Source organism: Aethina tumida, chromosome 2 (assembly GCF_024364675.1).
Source record: "Aethina tumida isolate Nest 87 chromosome 2, icAetTumi1.1, whole genome shotgun sequence".
NCBI classification, from domain to species: domain Eukaryota; kingdom Metazoa; phylum Arthropoda; class Insecta; order Coleoptera; family Nitidulidae; genus Aethina; species Aethina tumida.
In genome coordinates, this window is record NC_065436.1 from 29998331 (window position 1) to 30016091 (window position 17761).

The 17761-nt window shown below is 36.2% G+C and overlaps 2 protein-coding genes across 2 annotated transcripts in view; one reads left to right on the forward strand and one right to left on the reverse strand.

Annotated features, from left to right (window-relative positions):
• Positions 1-2114: 2114 nt before the first annotated feature.
• Positions 2115-8684, forward strand: LOC109607942 (protein APCDD1). The gene is made up of 4 exons (XM_049962948.1): positions 2115-2257; positions 5366-5489; positions 7041-7312; positions 7402-8684. The coding sequence occupies exons 1-4, from the start codon at positions 2209-2211 to the stop codon at positions 8547-8549; spliced, it is 1593 nt and encodes a 530-aa protein (XP_049818905.1). The 5' UTR covers positions 2115-2208; the 3' UTR covers positions 8550-8684.
• An 822-nt stretch (positions 8685-9506) lies between these two features.
• Positions 9507-17761, reverse strand: part of LOC109601600 (UDP-N-acetylglucosamine--peptide N-acetylglucosaminyltransferase 110 kDa subunit) — a 30557-nt gene continuing 22302 nt past the window's right edge. The window contains exons 7-8 of the mRNA XM_049963471.1: positions 10020-12230; positions 9507-9961 (exon numbers count right to left, since the gene is read on the reverse strand). Of these exons, the coding sequence (XP_049819428.1) occupies positions 9781-9961; positions 10020-12230 (2392 nt within the window). The 3' untranslated portion in view covers positions 9507-9780. The remainder of the gene's footprint in view (positions 9962-10019; positions 12231-17761) is intronic.

Here is a 17761-nt window from a genome sequence, read left to right on the forward strand (position 1 = left end):
GGATGTCCACGACCTGTTGTTTGTTTACAATTTTATATTTGAAAATTATTAATTCTCATATGTTTACCACAAAAATTGATTGTAAATATATTTAAGGTCTTACAATTATAATAACTAAATATAAAATATTGGTACAAGATATGAATATTAGAACAACAAATGGGTCTTGATACATTACAATGTCATTAAAAACTTGATTATTTTAAGAAATATTGCTTTATGTTTAAGAGCCATTCTATATACAGTGGTAGTCAAAGGAATTTGAACATTTTAAGATATTTAAAAAAGTATTTCATTCAAAAATTCCCCAGTTGGTATATAAAACATATTTCAATATTCTACAGGACACATATTCCAAAGAAATATCACATTCAAATATATTTATATTTAGCCGCACTATTTAAAAATAGTCTTAGTAGTCAGAATTTATTCTTAGTAGGATTTATATTATTTTATTGAGGGAAGGAAAAAACATTGTACTAACAAAAAAACTCCTTTTATAGACAGAAAAATTGGAAGGATCAGTAAATGAAATACTTGTCTTCTAAGTAAATAAAAAATTAATTAATTAAGTCAATATCAGTGGGTCCAGCAGAGAAATCAGACGTTTACTGAATGGACAAAACAAGCAAGGATGGTTTTCAGTAAAGAAATCATTGTTATAAAAAAAGAATACTCGAACAAGATTAAAGTTTACACAAAAATATATTAATTATCCTTCAGAATTCTGGTTTTAGAATGATGAATCCAAGTTCAAAAGAATAGGATCAGATGGTAAACAATTATGTATATATAATTTAATAAATATATATTTTTTAAATGTGTCATTTCTATAACCTGTCATATTATACATTTATTTTGTTTTTATGATTTAATTTAAAATGAAATTATTTTGGTTTATTTTAAAAAAATTATAATAATTGTAGGAAGAATATTGTGTAACTATTTTAAGTAAAATATAATATATTTTCATGGCATTTATTAAAGGTGTCTTCTTAATTATCATTAAATTAAAATCATCAATTTTTTTTAATAATTCAGTGGATAACCTCTTTTTACTTAATATCTTGGAAACACCCTATATATCATGATAAATGTTAAAGAAATAAAGATGGATTAAGTATAAAAAAAATTATGAATTATTATTATTTTGATATTCTCTATATGAAGCCAAAATCAAACATACAGATTTTAATATTTTGGTAAAATTCATAATAAGATTTTCTACTAATACTATTCTTCAAATGATTTATTGTCTGCAAAATTTCTTTATGTCTTTAGTACAAGTGTCATAAGTAAAATACTAATCCTTTTCTAATCTTCTTTAGAATACCTAATCCTCCGATCTCATAAAGCTTCAGGGAATTTATTTTATGCGGGTTTAAAATGTTTAAACTATTTATATTTAAAATTATTGGTACATTTTAACATTTATTTACTTCAAAAGGGTGCTTAGTGGAGTACAAAATTTGGTTATTCCCAGAATTATGAGTAAAACCATTAAAGATAAGGAAATAAGGAAGAGGAAATGTTCAAAAATGTTCCTTTTAGGTAATTTAGTTTTCTGGGTATTTCGTTCAACGTCTCCTGTTACAATTAGTCATTTTAAAGATAATTATGATAATAAATAGTGTAGAATTTACATAAGAAATAAAACACTTCTTTAAAAATTAAAGAATAAATACTGCATAGAAAACAAACACCACCTGATTCATAAATTCTCCTCAAAGCATCAGGTTTTACCAGGTAGTTCTGGTGCATACAAGTAATCTTCCCATGCATCTTGTTACATGTTTATGGTTTGTTTTACAAGTTCCCCACAAACTACCTATACGTGCTCGCAATAAAAAAATGAATCCGTCAAAACATCCCACGATCCCCATCAATCCGCAGCAGAACCCTTAGTATCTACCCGTCCCATCTACAGCACTCCACTGGTCCTGGTAAACAAATCAGATAAAGTTTAACCTCCATCGGGGCCCTGCTGTCATGTCATCATTTCGAGAGCGAGTCAACCCCCCGCGGACTTGCCAAGAGAACTAGCCAAAAAGGGCCTGTGGCGTGTCCCGTCCGAATCACTAGCCGGTTGCCTGTTGAGTGGTGCACGTCGCAACTCTCAAGACGTACGCTGGGCCATGTGCCATTGAGGTTTTGTGTTACTGGAGTTACTATTGACGTTGGATTTTTTGGATTTATTTCCTGATTGCCATGGCGAATTCTACCCTTCTATTTGGTGCTGCTATCATACTTTCAATTGGTAAGTCAATCATTTATTTGGTGCCTTGTCTTGCTTTAGCTAAATTGTAGTTTTTTGAGAAGAGGTGCTGTGATTTCAGTAATTACTGCCAGCCAATTCTCTTTCTATATTTTATCTTGGTGTAGTTTTTGTAATCTTAGAAGCTCTTCCATTTTAGAATCTACTTTGATAATCAATTACTTTCATCGGAATTTTAAAGGTTGATCTTTGGAACACCAACTATAGTCATAGACACACATTAAATTGTAATTTAATTTAAAAATCACACGAGAAAGCTTGATTTACCAAATTGTTGATTTATTATTGTAACTAATGGTCCAATAATTACCTATCATGTCACCTAAAACAGGACAAAATTATAATTTTACATTTAACATGCCAGATTTAACTGTGCTTCATCCAAAAGTTGTAAAGTGTGTCTGTTGTTAATTAGAAAAAAACCATATTTGACTATGAGAATGGCATTTTGTCTTGCAAACGTGGTGATATAAATAAATCATAAAGTGAAGTAGATCCTTGTATGGCAATACTTACAATATACTGTAGCTTAATTGCTCTTTATACATACATATCTTCCATGTAATAATCTTAATACCTTCCAAACATAAATTATCTAAACGACCGAATGGGACACATTTTACGATAATTAAAAAAACATTCAGGAACAACGTTAATGACCTGACATCGTTCTAAATTGGAATTGTAAATCAAAATTAATTAGTTACATTGTCATAAACGAATGCAGAGCCTCCTGAAAATAGTAAATTTAAACACACAAATAGATCTTGTTTTTCTTCTTCGTTAACAGTTTGTTGTGTTTATACTGTCGCATATGTGGTTTATGTTTACCGCTCCATTACTAAACAAATCGACGGGTGTTTAAATAAACCTTCCAGTACTGCAGAGCATTGTTTTCATCAGAAAGGTTTTGCAATTTGAAACTATGTAATTTAACTAAAAAATCTTCTGGTCATTTACATTTCTTAACATTTGTACCGTGGAAATTACTTGTCAATGTTGGGGTCTTTTATTATTACAGTTCCTAAACGTCGGCAATAAAACTTAACTCAAAGTTATATGTTTTAAACCCCAATAAACTAAAATATTAATATCCCACAGTGAAACCTTAAAACGCCAGAAAAAAACCATCGAATTCGAAACCCACAGGATGTAAACCCAACATTTGAAATTGAAACCGGACCAGACGCATTAGAGCCCCTGATTTATGAGCTTTTAGACGTGAAGGGCGGTGCCCAGTGACACAAATCCCATTCGTCTTTAATCTGGAATCACTTGGATGCGAACTGTCAAACGAGGGCCCTGTTCAATTTAACGTTAATTTTGCATACTGTTTTCTCGCGCCATATGGGCTTCCTCTTTGGGGAACAGACGGGAGCAGGCGTCGACTCGAGTGTTCACGTGTATAAAAAAGACAATACCGGGAATGACGTCTAGTGTGAACGAGCATGGGAAATTAATTGGGGTACCAACGTGTGCCATGTGAATGCCTCTCGAAGTGTTTTCATCTAATTTTTATATTCTGCTGTTATTAAATCATCTCTTGGCACACACACTAAATTATTTACTTTGAAACACCCTTTTGAAAAAACAATAAAAAGCTTTCCAACAAAGAATCAAGTACTTTTATAGAAAGACAAATTGGAAGAATCAGTAATTAAATCCTTTCTTGAATATTAGGCAAATAAAAAATGTATTAATTGAGACATACAGTACAGTAATAAAACTAACAAGGAAGTATTTCAGTAAAGCCAATTGAAAAATTTGCACAAAAATTTATTAATTATCCTTCAGAACTTTGACAAAGAGTATTCTGAAGTGATGACTTCAAGTTCAAGAAAAATAGGATCAGAAAGTAACATAAGTTCGTCGTCCTCAAAATAAAAGTATGGATCCTACATACCCTACAAAAATTTTGAAAATTGATGGAATAAACATTATTGGGGTTCCTTTTCTTGGCATTGTATAGTACCATTACATAAAATTATTAATAACATGGACAGTTTAATGTATAGAGATATCATGAGAAATGTGCTGGAACCATGTGTCAACGATAATTTACCCATTTATCCAAAAATTGGTGTGCCAGCGTTTCTATCAAATGTTTATATTCTTCTTCAGCTACTAAATCATATCTTGGCACACTCAGTAGAAAAATTATTTACTTTGAAATGCAGGCAACTTGGTAATTTTTTGATAAATCTGAGTAAACCTACTCTTATCAGATTCACTCGTAGACCAAGTTTTCAGTGCGCACTTAAACCCCGCAGTGTGTATTTTACGATGGCACATAAAAAATCCAGCGGTTATAAAAGTCATTAAAAAACAATCCGTTTCAAACTGTGACTGCAACAAGAAAATATAAATGTCTTACTGTTTTTAGGACGTCGTAAATAAGTTGGCTTTGCCACCATCCACCGGGACCGGTGCAGCAACGAAACATAAAAAAGTCAACCCTTGCCCAGCGTGTGATCACTCATAAGAATTTAAATCCCGAATAAATATTAATGTTCCGCTCGATTACTGTGGCTTGTTACCTAAACCAGTGGTGTTCGTGGGGGCCGATATTGATTTACGAACGGATGTTCGAAATTCGACCGGACAATTAATCTTAAAGTTTCAGCAGTACCCACAAATACATCAAGCTCGTGCAATCTCGGACCTTTTGTTCTGTCATTCTAAATTTACTGCGCATCTTCCTAGAAATAATAAACTGGTAAATAGTTGCATATGCATGGCACAAACGTAAAAAGATTGATTTCTGTTTTAAATGCTGCTCATACGCGTTTTATGGGTACGTTGGTAAATCTTTCGAGTGATTTGCATGAGTCCTGTAGACAAACTATAAATTGTTGTTTAATGTTTCATTGTTAAGAGAATTCGGACCATCAAAGCCTTACACTGGAGGAATTTTGATTAATACATTTTATTTAACGATGAATGAAATTGTAATGATTGTAATAATGAAGTTATTGTCCGTTGATGGCAATATAAAAGACCTGTTACATGAAAGTATGTACGACATGACTTGAAACCAAACTGGTGTTTAATCATAAAATCCCACAATTTTAACTCCTTTTGTTGTTTCAGTTATTGCTGTACGTGGTCACGGTTCCAAATGCGAGAAGGTCTCATCTTTGGCAACGTTAGAAGACCATAACACGGTGGTCCAGACCAACCTGGAGATGCTTACAGGAACCTGGGTTTCAGAAGGGTAAGTCTTTAACTTATTATCGAAGTTCCTGAAACACGAATTCCCAGAAGAATGTAAATGAAGTGCCAGACAAGAGAAATGTTACACAATTAATTTCTGCGCATCTCCAATTTCCTGCCGAATCCCCGTAGTATTTGCATTTGGTCCGATGGCCGGTGGTTCGCCGCACAATAAATTTCGGTGTCGTTGTACACCGCCAGCAATTCCAAATAGGGACATTCTTACCGTGTCCGGAATAATGTTGGGGATTTCGACATTTTAAATAGTGGTCGCAAAAAAAGACCGTTCGGTTGTCTTTGCGACCAAGATCTGATCGGACCAGCAACCGAACGGATTACCATAAGAATGCCGTGTTGTTTGTTTTGTTGGGTTTTTGGACAGTCGATACAGGAAAATTTTTTTTTCGGCCCGGCCGCTCTTCGTTGAAATTTACGATTTGCATCTGACCCGACTGTTTGCAGTTGGTTCCATTCATTCGGGATTTTCGTGCATAATGCGCAAATAAATTTAAATAACCGGCGTTTAGATAACTTTTTAAAACATATGACGCAGTCTCTATAGAAATTCAAGCGTAAATTTGTGCCTGATCATTTATTTGTGATGCCACAGAGTTGTTGACTCAGAACTAATAATTCAAGTACCCGTCATTTCGTACATCCACCCCAATATAAATAAACAATTCAAAAATGCATTTCTACCTGGCATGACGAATTACAAAAGTCCAACAGTAAACATGTCCGAATTTAAAATGCAGTTGACTTTCTCGGATGAACCGAGATCCACGAGATAAGAGTTATACGGATGACAATGCGTTTTACAGTCCGGCTCATAAATACATGTCAAAAATTTTTCGGGAAGGTGCACCAGGTACATCTGCGGCTCGTCTCGTATTTTAAGAAACCCCCGGGGTCAGAATAAACATTGCGAAGATTGAAACGGAGCGGTCGGACCACCTACTAAATTAATAAAATGGTATTTTGGTTTTAATTAGGCAAAGTTTGTTCTTCTGATTAGATGCGTGCTTAACTTTTTGGGTTTATTAATTCGGTAGGAGTTCACAAAAGTTGGAGCCGGATATAAAATACTTTGTTAACACCCAGGTAAATTTGCCATTTACTTGCACGTGAAATTTGTGAAATATAATATACTATTTTGCTAAATCCTCATATTTCATACGCATATAGAATTACAAAAAGGCCGTTTACAATATAATTTTTTAATTATTCTCCTTTTAAACCAATTAATCGATTAGATACCATTGGGCTATTTATTTTAAAATTCCACATAAATATTTTAATATTTACTGTTTGTTAATACATAAACGATGTACACAATCACTGTTTTACTGTACATTATAATCGTTTGTTTATTTTCATCGTCCCCACAATTTGAAAATAAACTAAGCTGGTCGTATATCAGTCAACGGTTGGTGCTGGGAGTTTGTTTTACACCTTCATTATTCGGGAAACTACACCTTTGTTTGATTGCTTCCCAAAATAACAGTCTGTAATTCCTAAGAATAGTGCAATATTAACATTGTTGTTGTTGCAGTTGTGAAACCAGACCTGGACCAGAATACGTACTTCGTTCCTACACTTTTGAACCCGACGGTCACTACTACTTGGTACAACATCATTATTATGACGATTCCTGTTCATCTCCACAACTGTCTGTGTTCTCTTATGGAAGAATACAACTTAGAACGTCTTTAATGCAACCAGATGCTGCCAGTACTATTTTAAAAGTGACTAACATCAGTGTCATCCCACAAGATAACAATGCAGCCAGGGAAATGGATAGAGTTGTTGCACTTGAATGTCCAGGTAATTAATTGTATTATTTTTAGTATTTTTTTGTTTTGATCAAATAATTTATTTTGGGCAATTTCTAAAGATTATTAATTCACTTTCAGGTCAGGATTGGAAGAGTTGGCGTAGATATGACGAACATTTAGTGTACGACGCAGCTCAAGACAACAAAAGGAACTTCAACAACCTGTGGGAGTCCCGGTACGGCATAAATAACCAATACGACTTGAATCGACGTGCAAACAGCCATCACATTTTCGGAGACATTTCTTGTCTAGGCACTTTGAAATGGGCCTTCAACGAGCTTAAGCTACTTAAGGTGCAACTTCGGCCAATAATGGATCAACTAAAGCCCAGAAAATATCCAAGACAAATGAAAGCCGAGTTGCTTCTTGGAGACATTCATACCAACTACAAGCAAAGGGAAAATCATATACCGACGAGTTTTCAAGTGGCTTTGATCAAACAAGTTAAAGAAGAACGACTTTCCATCAACAGACACACCTATATTATTAAAAGTCCGACTGGAATGCCCAGTCATCTCTTCCTGGATAGCAAGACTCCACCTCATTTAATCGAAAAACCTCATCTGCCTCCGTATATTTGGGGTGAATGGACTTCAACGCGCTGTGAGGTCAGACCTATGGGTCTTTATTTGACCAGACGGTTTTCGTTCTACTCCGAAGACTCCACTTGGATTGGAGAACACAAATTCTACTCGGATCCGTTCTGTAAAATTCCCAAGTTCATAGTAACAGCAGCTGGACATTTCGTCTTGGCCGGGGCTAATAAACTAATGAAGGGGACCACAGACATCGATTTTCACATAGAAAAAGCCAGTTTAACAGTTTTGGATCAACGTATGATCTACGACTTGCGTTTGCCGGGAATGTGTGGGGTGGACGAGTGGGAAGTGAACGTGCCGAAGGAACTGAGCTCTACAAATGGTTGTATTCAACTAGGAATTATTTTGCCTTCAATACAATACGATATAGTGAAACTGGAAATGGATTATAGAGGTTCCTGTTTACTTTACTTGGGACAAGTCAACACAGACAACATACAGAATACTGTAAATGAAAGGCCGACTTCTTTCCAACTACCGTTGGTCAAATGTGGTGAAGTGGCCAGTTACTCGCAAAGTCTAAGAGATATTCTTAATGATGGAATCTATTATGGCAATAGTGCGGGCAGTAAAACGTACATGTTGTACTTGTGTGTGTCAACTTTAATAATATATTTTAGTAGATGATTGTGATAAATATATAATTTAATTTTTTGTAAATATGTATGTACATAAATTGTAAATTTTGTAAATATGAACAAATATAGGGACAACATTACCAGTGATATAAAATAGTTTATGTAATATTTATAGTTTTGTATATTAAAATATATTTTAAACATATTCAGTATTTTTTTATCAATCGTTTTTCAAACAGTTTTCCTTGTGGAAGTTACATAGTTAGAATCCACAACTAGGCAACTATAGATACCACCCTTATCTTACAACTGTCATGTCAATAAAGTAATAGGCACTTTCATTTTACTTCAAAACTTATAGCAGTAAGCACATGTTAAACATTCTACAGGAAAAAAATTACTGAAAAAGTTTGTTATATCTACAGTGAAACATGGTAGCGGTTCAATTATGGTATGGGGATGTTTCACGATGTCTCAGTAACTGAAGAATATAGAAGGAATATCTCCTATATATGGAAAATTGTGGCATATAATTCATGCTTTTTGTGATGTGGTTTTAAACGAAATTATTTTATTTTAAATTATTAGTACCTTGGCATATTTGTTAAATTTTAAAATTCACTTCAGTATGAGAATGACGTAATTGAGTAATAAATAATTTTAGAATTTTACAATTTATTTGTCGTTTGTTTAACTGGTATATATTGGAAAAAGCATTTTTCATATCCACATCAGTTCTCAGATCCTCTTCATGTCCACTACACTTTGATTAAACGCAACATAAATTAATTTCCACATAGATGTTTTAGATTCAATTTCGTGTATGTGTATGTTATGTTTATAAATTGGAAATAACAAAAGTTATTAGAAAACTAAAAATTGGATAATTAAATTGGCTAATTTCGCGTCTCAAAATTGGTATATAATAATATGTGTACAATATAGACTATCCTGAGGACACTTCACACAACACAAAGTCTAAAATGATTGAATAAAAGAATTCATAAACATTCAATAGTTTATTTTTAACTTAAACAAATATATAATATATTATAAATAAGTCAGCAATTCATTTCACAATCCTCATCTTTGCACAGTTACATACCTTAAGCTAAAATATTCACAAGTCATCGCAATATTAAATCGACGAGCTCCAATGGAACCCTATCAAGTCACTAGTAAAAAACTATATCTAACGAACTTAAAAGGACGAGATAAAAATATTTTGTATAAATATTTGAATACTGTCAATCATACAAAATAGATAATATATGCCCTATTTACTGATTGACGGAGAATTTCTTGACGGTCGTGTCCGTAATATGGTCGGGTTTCTGACCTGAGGCGAATTTCTCCCACATCTTCTGATAAAGTAACTCCAATCCTTGTGCGTATATTTTGCAGTTGAACAACGGCGACGTCGATCGAGCCGTCCACACCTTATGTCTCATGGCCTTCAAACTAAAAAATAATTTCATTAGTAATCAAGTTTGTATTTAAAGTTTTATGTAATACTTACTATTCTCTGTCGGTTCCCAATTTGATGGCGATGTCCTGATATTCTTGTCTGGATGATGCAATCAGCTCGGGACATCCAAGAGTGTGCAATTGACTAGCGGCCACCCTGCTGGCCAAAGTCTCGCCCGGTAGTGTAACCACTGGCGTTCCAGTCCACAACACATCCATACTAGTGGTGTGTCCGTTACAGAGAGGCGTGTCGAGACATACATCAGCCAACTGTCCTCTGCGAACGTGCTCCTCTTTGGCAGCTACGTTGCTGAACAGAATCCTGCCTGGCGGAAGACCCAACTGTTGAGCGGTGGCCTGAAGATTTGGCTCACCCACAGCGGGGAATCGGAGTAACCACAGTACCGAATTCGGCACGGCTTTCAAAATGTTGACCCACATGTGTAAAGTGACAGGGTCGATTTTGTATAACTGGTTGAAGTTGCAGTAGACTACGGCATCGTCGGGTAATCCGTACTGTTGCCTAGTTGTGATAACAATGTTTTGGGGTACTTCTTCACCAGTGGCGGCCTTGTTGTTGGTCTGCGTCGTGGCCAAACCGTTCTGTACCAAAACGCCGTTCAGTGATGTTTGAACCTGGCCTGAAGCGATCATATTCTCAATGGGAGTAGTGGTGGGCAACTCCGCAACCTTCAAGCTGATCTCAACTGGTTTGGCAGCCTTGACAACTTCTTTAATCTCCTTAACGTCTGTGTTCTCGACCAACGGAGACAAATCGGTGGCGTTTATAATAGCCACGTTGTCTGCGAGGTTTGCGCCGTTACCGCTTCTGTCACTGACAATCAACCTCTCTTTCAAATGTGGGAACATTTGCTTGTGATCTCCAACGAAGTAAGTGTAGGGCATGAAGGCCAACTTCTCGCTGTACTGGTGAGCCAGTTCTACCGGAGATGTAACAGCATCCGTGATCAAATAATCCATGAAGCTGGCACCGCTGGTTCCTGGGTATCCCAACCACATGACTTGGATTGGTGCCGGCCTCAATGCGAATATCTCATTCCTCGCGCCCTTTGTATAACCGTTCATGTTGACCAATATGTGGATGTTGTCGCTGTGGATTCTGTCGGCGGCCTTGCCGTTGCACGGTATCTGCGAAAGGTCGATGAAGTGCTCGGCCTCGCGAGTAATCTTGCTCCTGAACGTGGTGCCGTCATCCTGACTCAAGGCGTAGCAAAAGACTTCGACTTTGGAACGGTCGTGCAAGCCCGGAACGGATTGCATCAAGTGTGACGTTGGGTGATTGCCGAAATCACTGCTTACGTAGCCGATCCTCAAACGGCCCTTCAATTCGGGTGAGAATTTGTACGGGAGCTTGTGGAGCACGTTGATTTTCTCTAGACACAGATTGGCGTGTCTGGCGGCGATTGCCTTTCTGAATTCGTGCGAGAGTGGGTACAACATGGAGTGATGTGGGTGTACTGAGGGCAATCTATTCTTTTCCAACTGATCGGCGACGATGTTTACTAGCTTCTTCATTCTGGTATCGTAATCTGTCCAGTCGCACACGATTTGCAAGCAGTGCGCCAGGTTACAGTACGCGTCCGGAAAATCGGGTTTTAGTTTCAAAGCTGTCCTGTACGACTGAATGGCGTCTGGAATGTTTCCGGAATCCTTGTGAATGCTGGCCAAATTGCTGTGGGCGTCGGCGAACGCCGGGTTAATTTGAATGGCTCTTGAATAGCATTGTAAAGCGCCGTTAACGTCCTGCATCTCTTTGAGGGTGTTGCCCATGTTGGAATAGGCGTCGGCGAACGTGGGCTGGATGCGGATCGCCTCTTTGTAGTGCATCAGAGCCTCGTTTAACTTGCCCTGTTGTTGCAAAACCGAAGCGAGATTGCTGTGTGCGGCTGCAAACTCCGGGAACACCTCCAAAGCCTTGAGGTACAATCGTGTTGCCTCTTCAATGTAGCCCTGCTCACGTTTGATGTTGGCCAAGTTGTTCAGGGAGTCAGCATGTGAGGGACAGAGCCTCAGGGCGGTGTTGTAACATTCCTCCGCTTCCGACACCTGGCCCTTCTCCTTGAGGGCGTTCGCCAGGTTGCAGTAGGCGTCGGGGAAGTTTGGCTGCAGCTCGATGGCACGCCGGTACGTGTCGATGGCCAGATCGATAAGGCCCTGTTCATAGTAGACGCAGGCAAGGTTTCCGTGCACGACCGCATTGTTGGGCGACAGGTTCAAGGCACGTAGATATGCCGCTACCGCCCTAAAAATTAAAAACACATTAATAATTAATTCATGCGTGCAGTTGGTCAATAATTTTATGACGAGAATTGTTTTTCAAACCTGGGATGCCAAAAAACATTGTGTAAAAAATGTAAAACAAAGAATTATTTATACAAACATCAAAGGATTCGATTATGCTATAAACTATTGAACGAGATTTAACGGGGCGTTATAAAACAAATAGATTGGAAACACGTGTGTTCAGTGAAAATATGTCGCGTTTTATTATCCATAAAATGAAATGATTAAACATTCCAACTAACGAAACATGTGAGCCAGAATTCATTGCCAATAAAACTTAGGAGTTGTGGATTTTTGCTTGATAAAATATTCTCGCTTTATTAATTTGGCAACGTTAATAAACTCGTGGGACACATTCTTTAATTGTTAATAAATCTTGATGATTTAAACAAGTGAGTCTGGTTGAAGTTTGTACTAGCTTTGCCGCTGGTCATTTGTATTTCAAGATACATATTAAGAACCATTTTAATTTAATTGCGGAATCTCCGAAGGGTGCAAACACCCGGATTAAGGTAATAACGTATCCCATTTGCGACAATGTACTCAACCAACCAAGTTCCACTATTAATCGGTTTAATTTCTTAGCACTACAAACAGTTGACAAATTAATTCAGGACGAAGCGTGTCTGTCCTCCACCAGAACGTCTGTAAATTTTGATTCAATTACGTAAGATGTTATAACTGTAACAACAAGGGACACATCCTGTCTGAAGATTTTTGTGTTCACATGGTTAATATTATACACCGTAACTCGTCAGTAAATTAGAGACACTAATTTACACTAATTAACACAACAAAAAAACGATACAGACATGAAAGCGTAATTTCGCTAATCACTTGCATGGATCCAGCAAGTTCTCACGCGCATTGTTTTGCCACAATGTACGTGTTTTCGAAAAAGCGAACTCATGTGAAGCCCCGGAGGTACCATGTATATTAATTAGTTGTTTTCGCTCTGTTTAATTAAAATATTTAAAACATTTATCATCAAGTGGAAGGATACACCAAAAGTTGGTTTCACACATTTTTCAAATTTATTGCAAACAAAAATAAACGACTTTACACCTCGGGGAATAAATCGTAGAATTGATTGCTACGAATAGACATAAAACAAACATTACGTTACCTCATACTAATTACATGTTTGTGTAAATATTAGTTTTAAAGGCACTTAACGTCTATTAGTTTGCTGATTTACAAACGACCGTTAGATTTACCTATTTGGAAACATTTGCTGTACAGCTTTAATTGTACAATTAAGAAATTTGTTTTGAAATCAATACTGTGGGGTACAAGGTGTTCCTGAAGCGGGTGGTCAAAATTTAGAAGTAGGGGAAGCAATAATGAAGAAAATCTAAATATAGTTTCTTTGTAAAGTTTATCCTGATGAAAATACAGCCCTCAAATTTAGATTTCAAAAATTGTTTCTTTCTCATATTTTTATTATTTCTTAATTGAGTTTATACTTGATATGCATTTCAGTAAAACACATACCTACAATAAACTTTTTCCATATTGTCACAGCTTTTTTTTTCTACATCATCGAATATTTTTCTATTACTATTAAACTTTTTATATTCTTTGCATACTCTAGAAGATACTCTTGATTAATTTTGATTATTATAACTGTTTTTGAGATATTTCAGATTTAATAATTTTCTTTAAACATTAAAACCCAAATATCTCAGAAACGGCACTATTAATCAAAATTAATCAAGAGCATCTTTCTTTCTAAATTGTACAAAGGATATGAAAAGTTTAATAGTTAAAAAAACAGTCTACGCTACTGTATCATGATTTATTGCATTGTATTGTAGATATGTATTTTTTGCTAATACACATCAAATTTAAATACGATTGCATCAAAGGTTACAACAGATATGTGACAAAAAAATAATTGTATTTTCTGTTACAGAAACTTTAGGAATAAATTTTATTTAGCTTGACTTCATTATAGAACATGCTTTCAAATTTTGATCTCCTATTTTAGATATTTGAATTGCTTTCATTACTATCGATGAAATCATCATCATCTTGGATGATTTGGGAAGAAATGTTTTGACAAGTTATTTATAAATTCAAAAAGTTCCTTTATTTTAAAAATAACCACAAAGACTTGCAGCCTTAATAAATTATTTACTAAGATCAAATGCTGATTTAGAAACACGTAATCGTAAATTTTTCAATGCTAATACAATAGATTTGCTATATAAATAAACTGACTGACGTATGTACCAAATGAAATAATGAGGTATAAAATTAGTACAGCGTCACAATTAGTTCAAATCCAAAATATTTAAGTCGATCAGTACCAATTTATGTTAATGTGCAAATAAAAAAACCATTCGTGCTCTCCATTTTAAAATCCATAAATTATGATCTTATCCAATTTATTACTCGATGAATAATAAGTCGTGAAACAACTCGCGCCTGTTCAGAAAACAAATCAAGAAAACTTATCTAGATTATTCATCAAAAACTGGAAAAACCGTTGCACGCCGACAAAAATCGTAAACTGATTAGAGAACTTCGGCGAAGTTTTTCCACAAAACTTCATAAAACAAAACCCCGTTATTGTACATTTCGTTTATCGCCCCCCGTTTTCGTTCTTGCCGCTAATCAAATCGCCTAGCCTTATAAAAATACGGGGGAACAGAGGAGTCAAACTCGAAACCGGCGACATGCTCTTGCAATTAAGATTTTTTGGCAGTCGGTCAACGGGAGCAGCCGTGAACCTGTTGCGAACGCGGACTATTGACGTCTTTTGCCGCAAAAACACGAAAATAGGACGGATTTCGTAACGGCGAACTGACCCCTCAGGCGACTCAGATAATTGTCAGCAATTAAATTGGAATAAGACGACCAAAAGGAAATAATAATTATTGTGTTTTTTTGTTTCCTAATAAGTATGTTTCCGACGACAAACACGACAAGGCCAGACTGAACAATATTTATTGTGAAGACTCTGTTCTCGACCTGTTACCTAAGGTAAATATGTTTGTTTTCGTGATTGGACGTAATCCATATTTATCCGTGGAAGCGATGTTTACCGGGACACAACAAATCTTAAATAATCATCGTTGTTTATCACACCTTACATCTAATTATCGTAAGTGAGGCAAAACACATCAGTGAATAATCGATAAATATAAAACGCTTTTGTTCTAAAAAAACATTAAGTTTGAGCAAAGAATTCAATTCAGTTTCAGAAGTTTTAAGAGCGGTCCGTCATAAAATCAAAGTAATAAAAAAGTACTAAATTCATATTTTTGTACTACAGATAAGTTTATTACAAAAAGGCCCATAAAACATGCAATAGAACTTGTAATTATCTGCAGTTGGCGGAGTTTAATTAAATTATTATTAAAGCGTAATACACTTTAATCTAAATTAAAAGGTTTGATCAAATTAAACAAATTGATATCGTCATAAAAGTTTCATACTGAGTACATTAAAATATATTCAGTGTAAAAAACAATTTCTTTCGAATAAAAAACAACTTTATGATATTTACTTTACGTGCAAGTGGGAACATGCATTCTCAATAACCCCAAGATCACTTTTATTGAAGAGGACTCCTTTTATGAGGTATAAACCAGCATCAGTCGAGACAAGAGAGTCGTCTGGTGTTATGAGGCCTCTTAATGACCCGTTCAAAATAAAATACGAGCGTTCCAGGAAGCATTCCCGGCAAGAATTTCCTGCTATAATATTCGTTTTCAACATTGTTATCGTCTTTAAGGACCCCGGAAATGTTCACGATAAAATTCAACGTTTAATCGAGAAATATAAGATGATATAAATGAGACCGAAGAAATTCAAAGCTTGCCGCAACAAAAAGCTCCGATACCTTTTGATTTGTCCTTTGATCCAGCCGAGACAGCCGTGGTCCGGCAGATAGTCGTCGTCCGGCGGCGGCTTCGGCTCCGGTATGTCGATGACGGTGTAGACGACCACGCACTGGAGCTCCATCGCGTCTCCGACACCCCGACCAACATCGCCACTACCGCATCCGCGACGTTAACAACGCTTTAACGTGAACGCACACCTAAACCGCGTGCCGGTGCCCGAGACTGCTCGGGTTCGTGTGTGTCGTCGACGGTTACCAACTGGCCGTCGGCGGCGATCATTCGGTCACTCCTTCGACGCCCCGTTTATTTATTTATTTATCTGGTTTAATTGATGCGGATCACGAGGATGTTTTTTTTAGTCTTCGACTCTTGGGGACAGAAATCATATTCGTATTGGAATATTTTCTAATAAATTCAGAAGTAATATTAGATGCTAGTGCAATCAATAATCTGTTACGTCAAATTCCAGAGTAACATATTAAATAATTTATCAGACATCTTCCTTTGATGGGCCCTCAATAAATCGACGAGGATATTTCCCCTCGTTCTTTTTATCCAACAAATCCATATTAAACGCTTATTCCATTTTCCACGTAACGTTAACAGAGACAACCTGTCAAGTCCTTTCATCCCTTATATCACGTTCTTACGGCGGAATAACCGGCAAAAAAAGGAAAGACCCGTTGAAGAGTCCTTCACTTATGCGTTTAATATAGGAAATTCCCGAATGTATGGAATTTAATTGAGAATCAGACCCAACAATTAAAATTTTTTCTAAATCTTTCGCAAGCAATTAAGAGACCCCTTAAAATACTAATGAACGCTTTGATTTTAATGGCCTCTTTAGAACTCAATCAGCTGCCACTTTTCTGTCCCATTTACGGGAACGGCTTCTTTATGTCCCCAGCTCCGGTGGTAGCAAGATAAGGTCCTCTCATTTCCCCACAACGATATCTCCGTAGCTATTTATACAAAACGCAAAAAACACATTGAATTACAAATTACCCTTTAATTAAATAACCGAATTGTGTCGATTTCTTCCCCGTGTTCCATATCGTTTCCAGGCCGAATTCCATAATTCATGGAATTGTATTATTATCACACACGTAACAGTCCATTGGTTTAAGTATTATATAAATAGATGATGGTCCGACGTTGGGGACTAGATAAATTCAGTTGCGTGGAATTCCCGACACGTCCATTTTATTTTGCATGAATATAGGTTTATGGAAATCACTCGGGCCCCTGTGATTGACAGTTTAAAACGCCCAAAAATATTTATTAAGCCCGCTCCAATTCCGACGCGTGTTATTTTCGACATCCCAAATTTATCGTGTTATTTGTTATTATTAGAGACGAATCAAAATTTTGTCCCGCGTTAAAAATACACGTTTCCTGGACGGGACGCGAAATCAAGGCCCCGCGCAATTGGGCTAATTAATCTTCATGAATCCCACAAAACTTGTACATGATTGGTGTTTACAAACAACTCACGCAATTGCGTAACACTTTGGCATTGAACGGTCCGAACGGGTGGGCTTTTTTTATTAAAAAAAAATCGGTTTAAAAATGCCTTGGGGTCGTGCCAAAAGTCGTGTCATAAAATGTTGAAAATCCCCCAGGTTATTTTGGCCATTGA